Consider the following 16533-nt stretch of genomic DNA (forward strand, 5'->3'; position numbering starts at 1 on the left):
AAATAATTATGTGACCATCTTTAATTAATTGTGGGACTAACAGCTTCTTCTGAACTACGAAAATGTTAGGATACGGCGTGCATTCACAACGAAATAGAGTGTAAAAACGAGAAAGAGGAATCGGGACATAAGATTTATCCCGATTGACCATTAAACTATGACTAAATCTAGCAAATGATTTCGTTATAATTAACACATTGCACTTGTCTCTTACGTAACTCAATTACTAACGAAAAAGTATATATAACCGTAACTATTCGTGGAGCCAAACCCAAACTGCTACTAAAATAAAGGGTTTAAACTATAAAAGCACTCTGGTGTTTAAGGGGATCATGTGCTTTCCTGTCTATGGGTGTATGAACCACAAAATAAAAAAAATAATAATTAATTAATTAATTAAAAATTATTATGGGGTCTTTTTTCATAATTTGTGGCCCACAAGAAGCTATTACTCTCACAGTCACCTTAAAACCGGGGAAATGGCATAAAGTGCCATTATTATCTCAAACAAAGCTTAAAGTGACCTTATTTTCTTAATTAATGGCTTGAAGTGAATCTTATTTCAAATAAGAACCTAAAGTGCCTTCATTATTTCATAGAAGGGCATGGTTGAAGGGCAATTTCATCCTCTACTTTTTTGAAAGTTTTTCTTTTTTCTTTTTCTTTTTATTTTTCCTCTCCTATCCCCCGACCATCATCGGCCTTGGGTAAGGGCTACCTTCACCCAACGTTTGGCCTCACTAGCCCAAGCAAGGGTTGCCCTCGTCGGTGTCGGGCCTCGCCCGAGTCTGGCTACCTTTGCCGGTGGCCCGAGGAGGGAAAAGGAGAAAAAAAAAGAACAAAATAAATAAAAAAAATGATTTAAAAAGTAAAGAATGAGAATGCCTTTGATGAAGGCAAATTTAGTTATCAATTTTTCAATTTTATCAATTTGGTCCTAAACTTTTGCATGAAATTTCAATGTAGTCCTTCCGACCAATTTTAGCCTATAATTGCCGACGTGGTGGTAGCAAAATCATCGCCGGCCATCTTACGCAGCACATTGCCATGTCAACGATCTCCGATGAAAATTGCCCGGAATGAATATAAAGGAATTTTGCCCAAATGTTTAGGACTAAGTAGATCAAATTAAAAGAAAATTAAGACTGAATTGGCATCCATACATTAATTTTAGGGCTTATCGGATAATTTTCTCCTGCTAAATGGGGAATTAGGAAGTTACTTTGACGAATGATTTTATGACAATCTGATCCTTGATTCGCAATATGGGCCTCAACGGGCCAATTCGAATCAGGGGTCCACAATACCCGGTCTACTTCCCCCCCATACGGAGCCCACCCGAGCCTAACAGAAAAATGGTTTGGGTTGAGTTGGGTTATCGCGCATGTATTTTTTTTTTTTTGGTAATTAGTAACCACATATTCAAATTGTTATGATTTTGAAACAAGTTCAGGCATTTCGAGGTACCGAATTGAACCACCAGAAACCTATTATTTCACTAACTATCCAACCCGAAAAGGCTAACAAAATTTCATTTGAGTTCGATTACTGGGTATATGTTGTTTTGTGTGTGTGTGTGTGTGTGTTTGCTGTTAGGTATCAATTTTACTCTAAAATTCCGTTTGTTTCGCAAAAAATGAACTTATTTAAAAAAATATTATCCTAAAAATGATTGTTGTATTGCTTGAAATAACTATTCAATGGAAAATTTATCATTATTGATTAAAATATTTTTCGTCCATTCAGTTTTGTAAGTACCAAAAGTCATCTAATATTTTCTAAATCATTCAGTTTTTCACAAAATAAATGCGTACTAATTGTATTGATTTTGAAACAAGCTCAATAATGTGTTTTGGGGTCCATTTGGCAATAATTTTTTTTTTTGGTTTGGGGTCTGACCATTTGGCATTATAACCACAATCGAAACAAATAGACACAAACCTTTTTTTTTACTTGCTACTCAAATCGAATTGAAACCCAACTCGAAAAAGCTAATGTTTTTTTCATTTCAATCGTTTTAAACTATTCTTTTTTATATTGGTTTTGCTGTGATGACCATCCACTATCAAGTCTAGTCACAAATTATTTTGCGGCTGGCTCTTAACGTTAAAAAAAAAAAAAACAAACAAACAGAGAGTTGAAATTTTTTGTGATAAATATAACACGGTCACATTGACGTGCACAGGATGACTGTGTTGCTGTCCTTTTCCTTTTGACATCCCTAGTTTTTTTTTTTTTTTTTTTGACATCCCTAGTTGGCGAGCATATCCCCGTCTCAAATCCCCTCTCCCAAATGCACGATTTGAGATGACAATCTCCTTCTTTTTTTTTCCCCTTTGCCAAGAAGAACTCAGAATTTGTTTCGATGGAGTGGGTTTGCCTTGTATACGAGGATTAAGTGTTGAAAAATATGGGGGAAATGGAGCAACAATGTAGTCGGATTTTGAAATATGTAATTATTTTTTTAGGATCAATTTGCCCTACAAAGTTGCTATAGGTTTCTGGCAAATTTCATTTAGGATACAACAAAGTCACGGTGAGAATACTGGATAGTAATTCCAGTAAATCTTCGAAAACTCTCTGCGAAACAATGAATAATAGTTGTCTCTCTTTTGAAGGAAAACGAAAAAATGAAAGTAACTTCTGAAAATAAACAGAACTGTCCATTATATAATACTACTACGACACACATCTTGGTATCCGAACTTCCCATATGAACGCATCTATTCATGTCCGAAAAATGTCGCGTCCGAAAACCGTGACTCTTCATTGTATAAAATTCGAAATTAAATAATAATGATAATAATAATAAGATAGAAATTAACTTTAACTCTTACGTGAACGGTCGCACTGTTTCGGTAGGGTTCAGCAGTTAACTATTATTACTATTTCAAAATAAAAAAAATAATTGCTGAATAGTGCCAAATCCGGACCACGACCGTGCAAGCGTGTTAAGTGCGTTAAAATCGCGCATGCGCATGGGGGTATAGTGGGATCTATCCCATTTGCTCATTTTTTTTTTATTTTGAAAGACTATAATAACCTTTTAACTAATAAAAAGACTTACACTCTTCTTTCTATTCTATATGGGATTAGAAAAGCAATTTTTTGTTTTGTTTATTTTACAAATAAACTTCAACAGCAAGATGGGAAATCATGGCGGGAAGGCATTGTGAATCGGCATTCGAGTAGGGGTAGGCACTAGGTATGGCTTTCCTCTAATAGTTGTGGGTCGACATGGCCGGTTCCTCTAAAGCTGAGGTTTCGGTTCGAGAACCGACTGCTCCGGTTCCTACAAAAGGTGGAACCGGAGATTCCGGGTCGGTTCCGTTTTTTAAATTTAAATTTTAAAATAATAAATAATAAAATAAACATAATAAATTATAAATTATAATCAAATTGTACATTGTAATAAAATTTGGAAAAAAAAGAGAGATATGAGGAATGGGTTTGAATTTAATGAGTTATAATTAAGCGTCTACATATCTTCTTGGGAATAGAAGAATCAAAACCCATGTAATTCTCTTACCTTTGGTAACCATAACTTACCTCATCGTCAATCATCGCTATCTATTGTGGTACCCGTGCCGGTGGAATCTCCATAATCCTCACTAAAGAATTTGTGTTCTTGATCCAGCTTTTGGTATCGAAATCTAGCTTTCGTCCAATTCTCGACACAAGCTTGAGCTTCCACGGATTCTGAACTTAATCTTGAACGGCGAGAGTCCAAAACTAATCATCCAGCGCTAAATGTTTGTTCAACTACAACTGTTGAAGAAGGGGTTGCTAATATTCCGCGAGCGATGAGGGTGAGAATAGGGCAATCGATTGAGTGACTCTTCCACCACTCCAGGATTTGGAAATCTATACCGTGTTCGGCATCACGAAACTCAAATTGAGTGGTTAAATATTTTTCTAATTCAGAAATACTATGTGTTGCTCTTTTTTTTTTTGTCTACTCTTGAGCATATTGTACCATCTACTTAATGAACCACCAGTTTCGCTTCGTGAGGCAAGAGATTGTAAAGATCCATAATCTCTTAAATCATGTCTACTACAAAATTCTCCATATAATATTACTATAGATTATTTAACTTCTCATTATATATTTGAAATATCTATTGCATCTTCCAAATGTAAACAATCATAATAATACACATTCAGATATAGTAAACCATCTAATTTAATACGTGGATAAAAAACAATACCAACTAAATAGACAAGAGGAATTTTGAAATAATAATGCAACTATTTTTCTCACATTACTAAAATAGTCCGAGCTAATTCAATATCTTTTTCATATTTACTAAAAACACCACCAATATTAACACACTCTATTAAAAATAAATGCGTAGTAGGATAATAAATACCAGATAAAATATTAGTAGCATCATTAAAAATTTTCAAAAATTCTAATTTTTTTTGCAAACATCCCAATGTTACGGAAATAAAGTAATTTTGAGAATATTTTACGAAATAAACATACATAATAAATCTTTGTAATCAAAAGTTTGACGAAACAATTCGTAGGTAAAATTCCAACGAGTCGGAATATCTTTTGGAAATTTTTTTGCCATTTTCCCATGTTATTTACAAAATTTTCCTTATGCTTTTATAAAATGGACACGACTCCATAAAAATTTAATTGCACCCTTTATTGGGGCGAGAGATGTCTCAAGAGTTCGTAAACCATCTTGTACACGTAAATTTAAAACATGGCAAGCACATCTAATGTGAAAAAATTATCCGCCAAAAGAGAGTTTACAAATATTTTCTAAATCGGGAATAGAAGTAGTATTTGCGGCGGCATTATCAAAACCAATTGAAAATACTTTATTTATCAAATTATATTCTTCTAAAACTTGCATAATTATTCTCTAAATATTATGAGCTGAATGCTTTTCATCAAAAACTCGAAAAGCAATAAGTTTTTTTTTTAATAATCCAGTCATCACCTATCTAATGACATGTAACACCCATATAAGAACGAATTTGCCAAGGATCACTCCAAATATCGCTACCTAAATGCATACGTCCATTGAATTCCGCAAAAATATTTGCCAAAGATTTTTTTTGTTTTTTATAAAGATGCAAAAGTTTGCATTTAAGAGTAGTTTTCGGAATAGTTGGTGCTTGTGAAATTAACGCAGTATTTATCAAATATTTCAAATTAAAAAATTTTCCAGTAGTAAACGGAGCATGATCAAGGACAACATATTCAGCTAATGTTTGTTTATAAAGTGCATCGGTGTAACGGAATAAAAGATGAGTATTAGGATTTGTGTACCCGAAACTTTGTTGTTGCCTAGTGTCGATCCCCGCTTGCGTTGGATGTTTTTTCGTCAGATGCCGACGGAATATTCCATAGTTATCTCCTTTGGTAAATTTGTATGTTTGTGAACAATATTTACAATTTATATTATACTTACCTTCGCTTTCATCATAAACCTTGTCGAAGTGAAGCCACAAGTCGGATGTACTCTCTCGGCCCTTCCATTCCGACTTATTTGCCGTCAGCATTTCTTCGACACCAGTAGGAAGATGAAGACTTTCTTGTGTTTGGACGTGCTCAACGTTCGGAATGGGAACAACGTTGATATTATCGTCGTTGTCTTCCCAATATATATATTCACGAGAATCATATCCGGGAATAGAATACTTGGAATCTCCCATTGCCATCTTGGCCTTTCCAAGATTTCTACTTCCATTTGCTATTTTTGAGAGAATTGATCGGAAATCCGATTGAGAGAATTGAGGCGGGATTGAGAGAATTTGAAAGAATTGAGAGAATTGTTGAGAGGATTTGTGAGAAAAATGAAAGGAGGATGATAGGTATTTATAGAAAAGGGGAGAGTTATTTAACTTTAAAAAAAAATCAAATTTAACCCCCCCTTTTTATTTATTATTTATTTTTTATTGATCGGAACCGACGATTCCGGGCCGATTTCGATAATTGTGAAATCGAAACCGACCCTTGAGGGCTGGTTCCGGTTCTGGGTCGGAACCGTGAGTCCGGTCAACGAGCCGGTTCCGGACCCCCGGTTCGGATGGCCACGTCTAGTTGTGGGTGGCTTGCATCCGTTTTCACGTCATTGTAGAGTGAAATCGAAGGGGAAGACTTACAAAGGAAGCAATCGATGATGACAGGCAGAGAAAAAAGGTATTTCAGATCCGCATGAGCTTTGTCATGTCAATGACATTCTCCACTATGCACCTATGGTTTTGGTCCCCACTTTTCTTTTCCTTCTCCTTCCGACAAAAGTCATTTTAGCTCCCCTTCATTTCCTTCAAAGATCAAATGTGGCCACAGAATTTCTAACTAGGACCGTCGCTCCTTTTGCAGAACTTTAATCCATCGAAAAATTGTTCCCTTTCTCAGCCTAAAGTTCCCACCTCAATGTAGTTCCTATCAGTCGGTTCACGCACCGCACATCCCTTGCGATCAATCATTATCCCCAAGCTCGGAGGCATCGAGACTCCCCTTTCCCACCCATCATATTTGCGGGAGAGGAATCGCGGTGCTGACCGCTGCACTAGAGGCGTGAGTTTCGCATGACCTGTTCGACGTGGCGATCACAAATGTTTCACAAGGGTATGTGCTCATAAACTCGGACTTGATAAGCATGTCGACCTTGGAAGAATGCAGACGGATGAGCATTCATGTGCCAGCACGCGTCGTGGTCCCGTTTCGATACTTGCAAATAGGGTTGTGCGATTAGACCGCCCTGATAACAGGTCCGCTTCCCATTTCCGAAATCGATGGGAATCGATCCGGTTCCTGGTTATGAGCGAAAACCCACTTGAGAATCAGGCCAGTTTTGGAACTGGTTTAACAAAGTTAAAAAAATAATAAAACCCTACTTTCTTTATCTTTAACCCGCTGAGGTTTTATATAAATCTCTTGCAAATATAACTATGTTGTTTGTACTGTTTTCAAGTGGTTAGAATTTGGAGTAATATTTTTATGAATGAATAAGAGATGGAGTTTTATAATTTATGTTTCATGTTACGGGTTTGAATTTTTTTTATCATTTATGATTGTATGTGACTACATGTTCATATGGATTTGTGATGTTCATCTTTTATTTTGAATCGTTTTATTGCTCATGTTATTTTGTAAAAAAATGAAACCAGAAAAAAAGGAACAAAAGAAAAACAAGCTCTCGAGTTGTCACTGAAATCGGACAAGAAAAATAGGGTGGGTTCCATGCAAATAAAATAGTTTTCAGGTTCCAAAAACTAGAAACCAATTCTAACAAATTAGATTTCAAGATTGGAACATAACCACCCTGGAATCAATCGCCTTTAGTTGATGATGGAAGCGGTTTACTTTGTTTATGGGGGTGACCGAACGGCGTCCGAGGCTAATTCTCGGATGCGAGATAGAGTCAACTTTCGAAAGTGAACCGGAAAAGTGAATGGTTGGCCATTCAAATGATAATGAGTCGGCATTTTGATGTATGGATATGTGATCTCGAATGCATGCATGCACTAATTCTAAAAAGTTTTAGTTAACTGGTAGAGGGACACTACGTGAATATTTTAAAGAGTATTTGAGGACCTGTTGCCAAGCGGTAGATGTGGAACAATACTTCAACAATCATCTAGGCAATCCACTAGGTAACCACATTTTCCACACTGGATTCCCCGCTTCAATCTTGTTCGATCTATATGATGAAGTTATTGTTCCACATCGCTTGACAATACGTCCTATATGCTCTTTATATTCACGTGGTCTTCCTCCACCTATCAATTTAAACTTTTAGGTTGGACTTTCTAACATGGTATCAGAGCCAATGTTGACTACAATTATGCGTCCACCCCCTATTAATCAAAAGGGAAAGGATTGCATGATGGTCACAAATAACAGTGTGACCGTGTTTTGCAATCCAAAAAATTCAACTTCCTTTTTTTTTGTTAAGTGTTATGAGCTAGGCATTTGACCATCCACTGTCAAGGCCAGCATAGCATGACTCTAGTCAAAATTCGAAGTGCCGCTCGTAATTCGGTTTGCACGTGAGAGGTGTTGAAGTTGTTGTTTCACATCGCTTGACAACTCTTTATAATTATGCGGTTTCCCTTTACCTATCAGCTTAAATTTTTGGGTTAGATTTTCTAACACTATAGATGAGATTAATTTATTCACAGTATTTCAATCAAAGAAACCGGGAAAAAAGAAAAAAACTAATACTAGCCCCCAAGATATTCTGTAATTTCAGGGGCGATTCTAAATGGGCAGGCTTGCCATCTTTTCGTATCGAGTATCAGACTATAAAGCAAGCTGTAAGGGAAATATAAAGCTGCTTTATACCTGCTCCAAATTCTCCCAACTTGACAGGTCACATGCTTCAGAAGTATCTACTGCCCTTTTCAAATCACAGTGTTCTGAATCTAAAATTCTGGCTAAAAGCTTTAAGGAAATCATGTTAGAATCAACATCCATGAAAATAGCAGCCAACTAGAGCCCAATAAGACATTCGCTCGATATCAACGGCAATCGAGTAGTTCTCCGAATGAGTTCGATAGCAAAACATGCGATCCATGGTTGGCAAGCCTTCCCCCGCCCCCGAGCGTACGATTCGAGATGACAATCCAATTATCGTTGTCCTTTCTCAAGTGGGTATCCGGTGTAAACGAGGATGTAAGATGGGAAGTCATGTTGGCAACACACTGTGAATCGGCTCTCGAGTGAAGTGGATATTGCTTCCTTTTTGTTTCTCTGGAAAGCTTTTGTCCACTTTGATGTCGATTGTAGAGTAAATGCATAGGGGGGAAGGCAATGGAGGAAGGAATCGATGACGAAAGAGAGGGAAAAGGGGGGGCTTAAGATCCGTATGAGCTTTGTCATGTCATTGACATGCTCCACTATGCATCTGAAAGTCATTTTGGCTCCCCCTTTGGAAATTCCATTCACTTCACGATCAAAGGTGGCCCCTCACAAAGGGAAAAATAAAACAGAGAGAAAATGACCACAGTAAGGCTCCACCTGGGAACTCTTTGGGACAATGCAATTGCATTCGGCATTTGGCCCAATGAAAATTCGGAGGTACTTCGAGCTTCGAGTATTTTCAGTATTAAAATGCATTTGTTTTCTTCCAACATTGCCACCGCTAAAATTTTATAATTTCGAAAATGCCCTTGCCTCACACGACGCCAACAACGAGAGTTCATGCCGCCGACGGGCCAAGTATTATTTTTCCAAATGCCATTTAAATAAAAGTTGTTTCCCAATGCACTTTACATTGAAATTTACCAAACACTAACTTGTCTTTCGAAAAACCCCTTTAATCTAAAGGACTTTGCATATTTCCAGAAAACCTTCCTCAAAAGTATAACCAAACGTACTTTAAGTCCAACGTCCTGCCATTACTTTTTCTGTGAACTTTAATCTATCAAAAAACGATAAGAAGAAAAGTTTAAACATAAACTTCACCAGAAAATTATCAAAAAAAGTTGCAAATTTATCATATAGATGACAATTCAGTTTTAAAACTTTTCAATTTAGTTATAAACCTTTTGATGATTTGTTAATGTAGTCTTTATGGCCAATTTTGACCGATAGTCATTGGCATGGACACCGACCGATGCTAATGTGGGCAACTTTTAAAATTTTTTTGAAATTATATGCATTTTAATATTTTTCTATATTTTTTTCAACCGATGGCTGGATAGGGTCATGAATACAACAGTGGAAAACAATAAAATACTAAAAAAATTTATAAAAAAAAGAAAAGAAAAATTTATCCACGTCAAGACCGATTGTGTCACGTAGAACGATTGGTGTCCATGCAAACGATTATTGGCCAAAATTGTCTGGAAGGGCTGCATTGATAAATCATCAAAAGGTTTATGACTAAATTGATTAAATTGAAAAATTTCATAAATGAGTTTATATCGGTACAATAAGGTGCACGGCTTTATTTTTTTTGGTAATTATTCCTAGGCTTTCGATAGTGACAAATGTTTCCAAACACCATATACTCAGTCATAAGCCATGACCGGGTGTGGTAACAGCAGATCAGAAGAGGAACAAAGAACCAAGATTCTTAGGTTCGTCATGTCGGGAGCAAAAACGATGCAAGATAAAAGGATAATGTCATATTTTTATTTATTTATTTATTTTTTTTTAGTGGGGGGGTTATTTGGGGGCGGTTGGCTGGCGACCTCACCCCTCGCCATTTTCTCCGCTTAAAAGGTTCGTTCGGTGAGAAAATCGAACTTCCTTGCCCTCCCTCTCTCTCTCTCTCTCTCTCTCTCTCTCTCTCTGCGGTCTCAAAAGCAAAAGCAAAAGCAAAGCAACGCAGTAGTGCTCGCTTCTCGCTCTCGGCACTGAGCCAACTCGGTACGACGCTCGCTTTCTCTCTCTCTCGGCACTGAGCCGACGCGGTACGCATGCTTGCCCGTCTCTCTTTCTCTCACTGCGTGGTGTGTAGTACTGTGTAGAGAGAGCGTAGAGAGAACGATGGAGAAGCTGAGAGGGCTAGGCCACCTGTTCGGGACGGTGTTCCTCTATGGAATGGCCAGCTTCATGGTGGTCCCGGCCATCACCGACGTCACCATGTCCGCCCTCTGCCCCGGCAAGGACGAGTGCTCCCTCGCCATTTACCTCTCCGGCATCCAGCAGGCGGTACGTACCTTCCCTTCCCTTCCCTTCCCCTCTCTCTCTCTCTCTCTCTCTCTTTGCTTTTGGCGTTCTTCATTTGCTCGCTTCATTTCTTCGATCGATCAATCGATGGTCTCTTCTGGTTACGGTGAAGTGGTAGCCTTATCCTCACTGCTCCTCGAGCTCTAGAAAGTCATTGCACCTGTAAAAATCTCAGTTCGGCTGCTTCGTTTCTGTCTATTTTGTTTTTTGGGGGGCACAGAGGCGGTTTCGCAATGAACTTCCCGTAGGAGGAAGGGAAGAATGAATTACAAGGATCCGCTACGAATGCTTTTGGTCTGTAACTTTTCTGGACATTCGTTAGTCCATTGAAGAATGATTAGATTATGACCGGGAGTCGCACAATTAAACAGTGACTTGACAGAATCTTATTCTATCAAATCTTCGCTTAACCTTCCGTATCGTATCGTATCGTATCGTATCGTAACGAACCTAGAACCCGTCAGGGGCTGAACGAGGTACACGTGGACGAACATGAGGAGGGTAGCCGTGGGCAAGTTCCTCCCCGATGTCGAGGACTCAGCACACCTACTGTTCAAACCTACCATGATGGTTCCTCATGTCCATGCAAACTCCCAGATATTATTTCTCCATCCTCGTCTCCTTCTGCTAGTGTCCACGACACGCTACCCATTGGCAATTCAGCATCATTCGACTCGATCACGACGGCACTGCTTGGCCATATCTGATGGAGGGAGCAGAGTACCAAACTTTGGATAGTCTCGTGCAATTTAGAGGAGGATAATTCACCAATTAGAGATAGTACAGCCCTAGTTACAACAAGGAAGAGACTGCTGTTTGCCACTTTTTTTTTTTTTTTTGCCCCCTTGTCCTCGCACATCGTTACCAAGTCGCTCGGCCACGGAGAGACATGGTTCTCGAGTCAGTACGGCCGGTCATGTAACTGGCCATCGATAGAGTTAAGGTAAATGCGGGGAAGTTTGAGGATGCTAGAGCGAACCTGCTCTTTAACTATAACATTAGCTAGAGACTTTTTAACATTAGATCGAAAGCGCTTGACGAAGGATGCACGTGTTTGGGGTGCAGATCGTAGGATTTGGGACGGTGATTTTGACGCCGTTAATTGGGAACCTGTCGGACGAGTATGGAAGGAAAGCTCTGCTCACCATCCCCATGACAGCCTCCGTCATTCCGTTAGGTACGCATGCTTTTTAATAACCTTTCCATATCTTTTGCACCCTTTTCCTTTTCCTCGTTTTTTTTTTTTCATTTTGCATTCTTCATGATACTTCCATGGACCACACATCGCGTTCCGTCGTACAGCATCTTTGGCCTCATTGTGGGAGCTTCGCAGTGGTCCAATATCGCCCCAACTCATGAAAATAACTTTTGATTTAGAGGACTCGATTTGTGATCATTCGGGGGTAGGATTACTAAAAAATTTAAATTTATTATAATTATATCAATTCAGTTTTTTAATTTTTTTTAATCAATTTATTCTTAAAAATTTTACATTTGTACCAATTCAAACCTTTCTATAAACTTTAATCGGTCGGTACTGACGTGATAATTTTTACTTCTTTTCATTTCTTTTGGCTTAGGGCCAGGAATAGGGCGAGGGCTGGGACACCCTCTCTCATCCCTTCACAGGTGCTGGCTAACTTGAAATGATAAAATTAATATGAATGTAAAAAATTTAATACTGAATTGAAAATAAAAATTAAGATTGAACTTTCACAATTATAACACTTTTAGGAGATTTTAGTAATTTTATCACCAGCCAGCCTTGCTTTGTGTATTTATTACCTTGTTTTTTTCCCTCTTAATTTGATTTGATGTTGCTGTCCTGTCATGTTTCCTTAAAGTAAGTTGTTTCAGGAAAGAAAAAAAGAAAAAGAAAAAGAAAGAGTCGTCCCCTCTTTTGTTACGTTATAGGTGGATTTAATCTGACCCATGATTTGTTTTTTAAAGTGATTTCAATTCCGGGGCTTAGCTTTCCCTTTTCCTCTATTGGATCACCTAATATAATATGCCCACTGGGATGGAGGTGGGCCTTTTGAGTTCCTTTTGCATAGCCAATAGATCTTCTGAACAGTGAAAGGGAAGAACCCATTTTCCACCTTACTGGGTACTTGTGTCCCGCCAGTAATTGTCTCTTCATTTTTACATTTCCCACAGTAAACAAAAAAAGAAAGGACATGGTTTTTTTTTTGTCGGGACTCTCTAATGGCGAAATCTTTTTTTTTTTTGTTTGTTTGGCAGTGATACTGGCATACAGTAGGGAGACCAAATTCTTCTATGCCTACTTCGTCCTCAGGACTCTCGCAGCCATGGTTGGCGAAGGCACCATCAACTGCCTTGCCCTTGCATACGTGGTGACTACTCACATCCTATTTCTGCCGCCTTTCGGCATATATGCTTATGCCGCACGTATGCATGCTTATGCCTGAGTGATTGCTTGCTTGTTTATGATCAGGCAGACAACGTTCCGGGGACGGAGCGGGTATCCGCGTTTGGGATTCTTTCGGGTGTGCTCTCAGCTGCATTTGTTTGTGGAACCTTGGCTGCTCGTTTCATCTCGACCGCTTTGACATTCCAGGTCCTGTCTTTTCCATGTCTTTGTGCTCCTCCTGTGGTTCTGCCCATTTAAGTCCTAATACTGTCCACTAAACGGGCATTGCTATTAACAGGTTGCCGCAGTTGCATCCATGGTTGCGGTCGTCTACATGAGGATCTTTCTCAAGGACAGCATGCCGGTAGCAGACGAATCGGCACGGCTAATCTTAAAGGGATCGGAAACTGATATTGACCAAAATGATGGCGACTCCGTGAAGAAGATACACGTGTTCAAGAAGATTCCTTCGATTGGAGATCTCATTAGCCTGTTGAGGAGAAGGTAAAGCTTTCTGTCTTGTCTCGCATGAAACGGATTAGCAAAACTTGGCAAAGTTTATAATCTTTCTTCTTCTTCTTCTTTTGTTACGAAGTTTACCATCTAGATGGTATTCAAGCTGCCACAGTCAACTTGTACAATTTTGTTTCTCAGCAAGATATTTGCACAAGCTGCAGTGGTTGCATTCTTCAACAATCTTGCCGAGGGAGGACTGCAAGCTTCCTTATTGGTGGGTTGCCTACTCAAAACGTGTCGAGTAACAAGAATTTAGCTCGCAGACTTATGATTCTGGCATTAACTTGACGTTTTACCTCAACTGAGATCTGGAATGCAGTCCATTAGAGCTCACGTGAAAGATAAAATCAACTTGTTACGTGATAATGTGCGTGAAGATGGTCAACAATAAGAAGAACAAGTTCTCTAGATAGATGGTATCTGCGTAAACATCTACCTGCTCGCAAATCGAATTGTTATACTCTGCTCCTATCATATCCTTGCACTTCCGCTGATAGAACTCGGAATACTTTTGATTAGAATAAGCAGAACAGGTTAGTCGAAAAATCGCATGTTGGTCTCACCGAGAGCATCCTCTAGAACCTCTCTGGTCCCTACCCTATCTATTTTTAAGTGTAGCAGGCAATTTTCTGAACCTTGTCTCGGGGTCTCTTTGAGACTTTGATTTAACACAAGGCCACCGAACCCGTGCAGTATTTTTTGAAGGCTCGTTTTCATTTCGATAAGACTCAGTTCGCTGATCTTATGCTCATCGTCGGAGTTGCCGGGACACTTTCTCAGGTATGTCCACAATCTGTTTCCATCTCTTCTCTTACCACTGTGCGCTATTGATACGGTTTTTAATATCGCATTTATCATGGAACTAGCGAGTATAACACGACATCTCCGACTTCCGCAGCTGATTTTCATGCCGCTGTTGGCACCGGTATTACGTGAAGAGAGGTTGCTGTCTATAGGGCTGTTTGCGGGTTTTTCACATGTATGAAACTCATTCCTGCTGTTACTATCTGATTACAAAAAGAACATACTGCTGCTGCTTCTAAGAAACATTGCCGAAACGATGACAAAAGGATTCTTATCTTGCAGATGTTTCTCTACAGCATAGCCTGGGCACCTTGGGTAATAAATCTCTTACTCTTGTCGAACTAGATTTACAAATGTTTCCGCTACCCTACTGACGAGATGCGTCCTACACTACACTTTCCATGACTTTATAGCAATTACTCGCATGTGTTTCCATTAAGAATCTTCAGCTTCTCAAACACCATGTCCACCACCACTAAGTGGGTTCTGGCTAATGGGTCGAGTTAACCAAAACATGCAGGTTCCTTACGCAATCACCGTGTTCTCAATCTTCGCCGTCTTCGTTTCTCCATGCGTGAGTTTGTGCTTTTATCACTGAAAAGCGCTGTCAGCTAATTCGTTTTATCATCATTTGTTGACACGAGCATTTTGCACCTTCAGATACGCAGCATCGCATCGAAACAAGTTGGCCCGTTCGAACAGGTTATTTCACTGGTGCCACCCCCTAGTACTGAATAGATGCATCTTGGCCCCCACCTTTGTGCTTAAATGAGAAACTTCCATCACAGGGCAAGGCTCAGGGATGCCTCTCAGGAATAAGTTCTTTCGCCAACATTGTTTCTCCACTGATATTCAGTCCTCTGACAGGTAGCAGTTTCAATTATCGATTCTTCTGTTCTGCCCTTCTTCTTCTCCTCCTTTTTCGTTTTTGGTCATGCTAATCTAGGAGTCGTCGAATCCACTCTTGTTCCCATTTCCTTCCAGCACTATTTCTATCAGAAGCAGCGCCCTTTCCGTACCCTGGTTTCAGCCTAATGTGCATTGGACTAGCCCTGGTAAGAGCCTTTTTCTTATCCTTGACAAGCTTTAGTATAAACTTCGTCACCATCGCCTGAGTCATCTCAGAGATCGCAAGGCAATGTAGTCCTAACTATATATTATTACCCACGGTCGGTGCATCCTGAGGTTGAAAGTGATGATGATTTTTTATTCAGTGACCAGAAGCAAATAGCAGACTTGTTTTAATCATTGCTAGTGCAGATGATAGGCTTCGTCCAGAGTCTCATGATGAAAGCTGCTCCACCGAGTACAACTAAGGAAGTCTTCGGCGAAGAACCATGATTTGTGGGAGCGACATGAAAAGTACTAGTGCGAAAGGAAGTGCTGGGCGAGGAGCGAAAAGACGTGAGAAAGGAAATTGATCAATGAGTTAAATCCAGCTTCGGACTGGCAATAATGTTCACTCCACCGAATCCTTAAATTGTAAAGTACATAGTTTCAAGTTTGGCAATACACATACAAAGCACAAGGAGAAAGTTGCGTGATTCCAAGAGAACATGTAACTCCTATCTTTTATGCATGCGGTCGACTGCTAGTCTAGCTTCAGCAAAAGAAAAGGTTCAATGAGACATACTCCATCAGGACAAAAGGTTGTATTGGAACACTTAGTCCGTCAGAACAGAACTTATTTGACAACGATATTGCATCAGCTGAATTTTCTTTTTGCTTCTCCTTATCTCCATTGACACTACTTTTATAGTATCAACAGCCGTACATATTAGGTCTCTTACTCTGTTCATTTTAGAAGTACCATCTTCGTCCCTATTCCCACATATGTTTTTGTTGTCAATTTGCGTGAGACATTAGGGGCATATTTTGGGTATCTCCGGACTTAATTTTTTTACATTTGGAATAAGATTCTTACCAAACATTTTATCGTGAATAAATTAGTTGTTAATCACCTCAAATCGTTAAGAAACTTATAATGTCAAAACGACCAAGGAAAATGGCTTAGTGGAAGGACGGCTGCGGGTAGATCCTGGGAAGCTCACTCAAACCTCTGAGGGAAAAGTCTACCAAGCAAGAACGAAGATTAAAAAGAATGTCTACACTTAAAGTCCGTTAACTTTTTGTTATATAGTTCTCAAAAGATTAAAATTTTTGCTAGCTAAAAGCCAGAATCAAAGGCATTTTTGTA

General features: G+C 39.1%; 1 protein-coding gene across 4 annotated transcripts; it reads left to right on the forward strand.

Moving 5' to 3' along the window:
* The first annotated feature begins 1561 nt into the window (after window positions 1–1561).
* On the forward strand, window positions 1562–16044 carry LOC115735925 (tetracycline resistance protein, class D-like). Of its 4 annotated transcripts, XM_048272708.1 has the most exons (15): window positions 1562–1574; window positions 10446–10627; window positions 11711–11822; window positions 12887–12999; window positions 13101–13223; window positions 13315–13520; window positions 13671–13746; window positions 14226–14312; window positions 14431–14511; window positions 14619–14651; window positions 14857–14910; window positions 14997–15038; window positions 15125–15203; window positions 15321–15391; window positions 15597–16044. In XM_048272708.1, the coding sequence occupies exons 2-15, from the start codon at window positions 10463–10465 to the stop codon at window positions 15675–15677; spliced, it is 1323 nt and encodes a 440-aa protein (XP_048128665.1). In that variant the 5' UTR covers window positions 1562–1574; window positions 10446–10462; the 3' UTR covers window positions 15678–16044. The 4 variants fall into 4 exon arrangements, 3 of the variants coding, with proteins under 3 accessions (XP_048128665.1, XP_030523229.1, XP_030523233.1); XR_004014824.1 differs by lacking the exon at window positions 1562–1574 and having other exon boundaries at window positions 10353–10627; window positions 15321–15503; window positions 15551–15670; XM_030667369.2 differs by lacking the exon at window positions 1562–1574 and having other exon boundaries at window positions 10353–10627.
* The last annotated feature ends 489 nt before the right edge of the window (window positions 16045–16533 follow it).

The sequence above is a fragment of the Rhodamnia argentea genome, chromosome 11, assembly GCF_020921035.1.
Source record: "Rhodamnia argentea isolate NSW1041297 chromosome 11, ASM2092103v1, whole genome shotgun sequence".
Lineage (NCBI taxonomy): Eukaryota > Viridiplantae > Streptophyta > Magnoliopsida > Myrtales > Myrtaceae > Rhodamnia > Rhodamnia argentea.

Excerpts from the sequence above, each read along its gene's own strand:
- LOC115735925 (XM_048272708.1), top strand. The coding sequence starts at position 10,463 with ATGGAGAAGCTGAGAGGGCTAGGCCACCTGTTCGGGACGGTGTTCCTC. Across the intron at positions 14,313-14,430 it reads TTGCCGGGACACTTTCTCAG|CTGATTTTCATGCCGCTGTT; the intron begins GTATGTCCACAA and ends CGACTTCCGCAG. Across the intron at positions 15,204-15,320 it reads GATATTCAGTCCTCTGACAG|CACTATTTCTATCAGAAGCA; the intron begins GTAGCAGTTTCA and ends ATTTCCTTCCAG.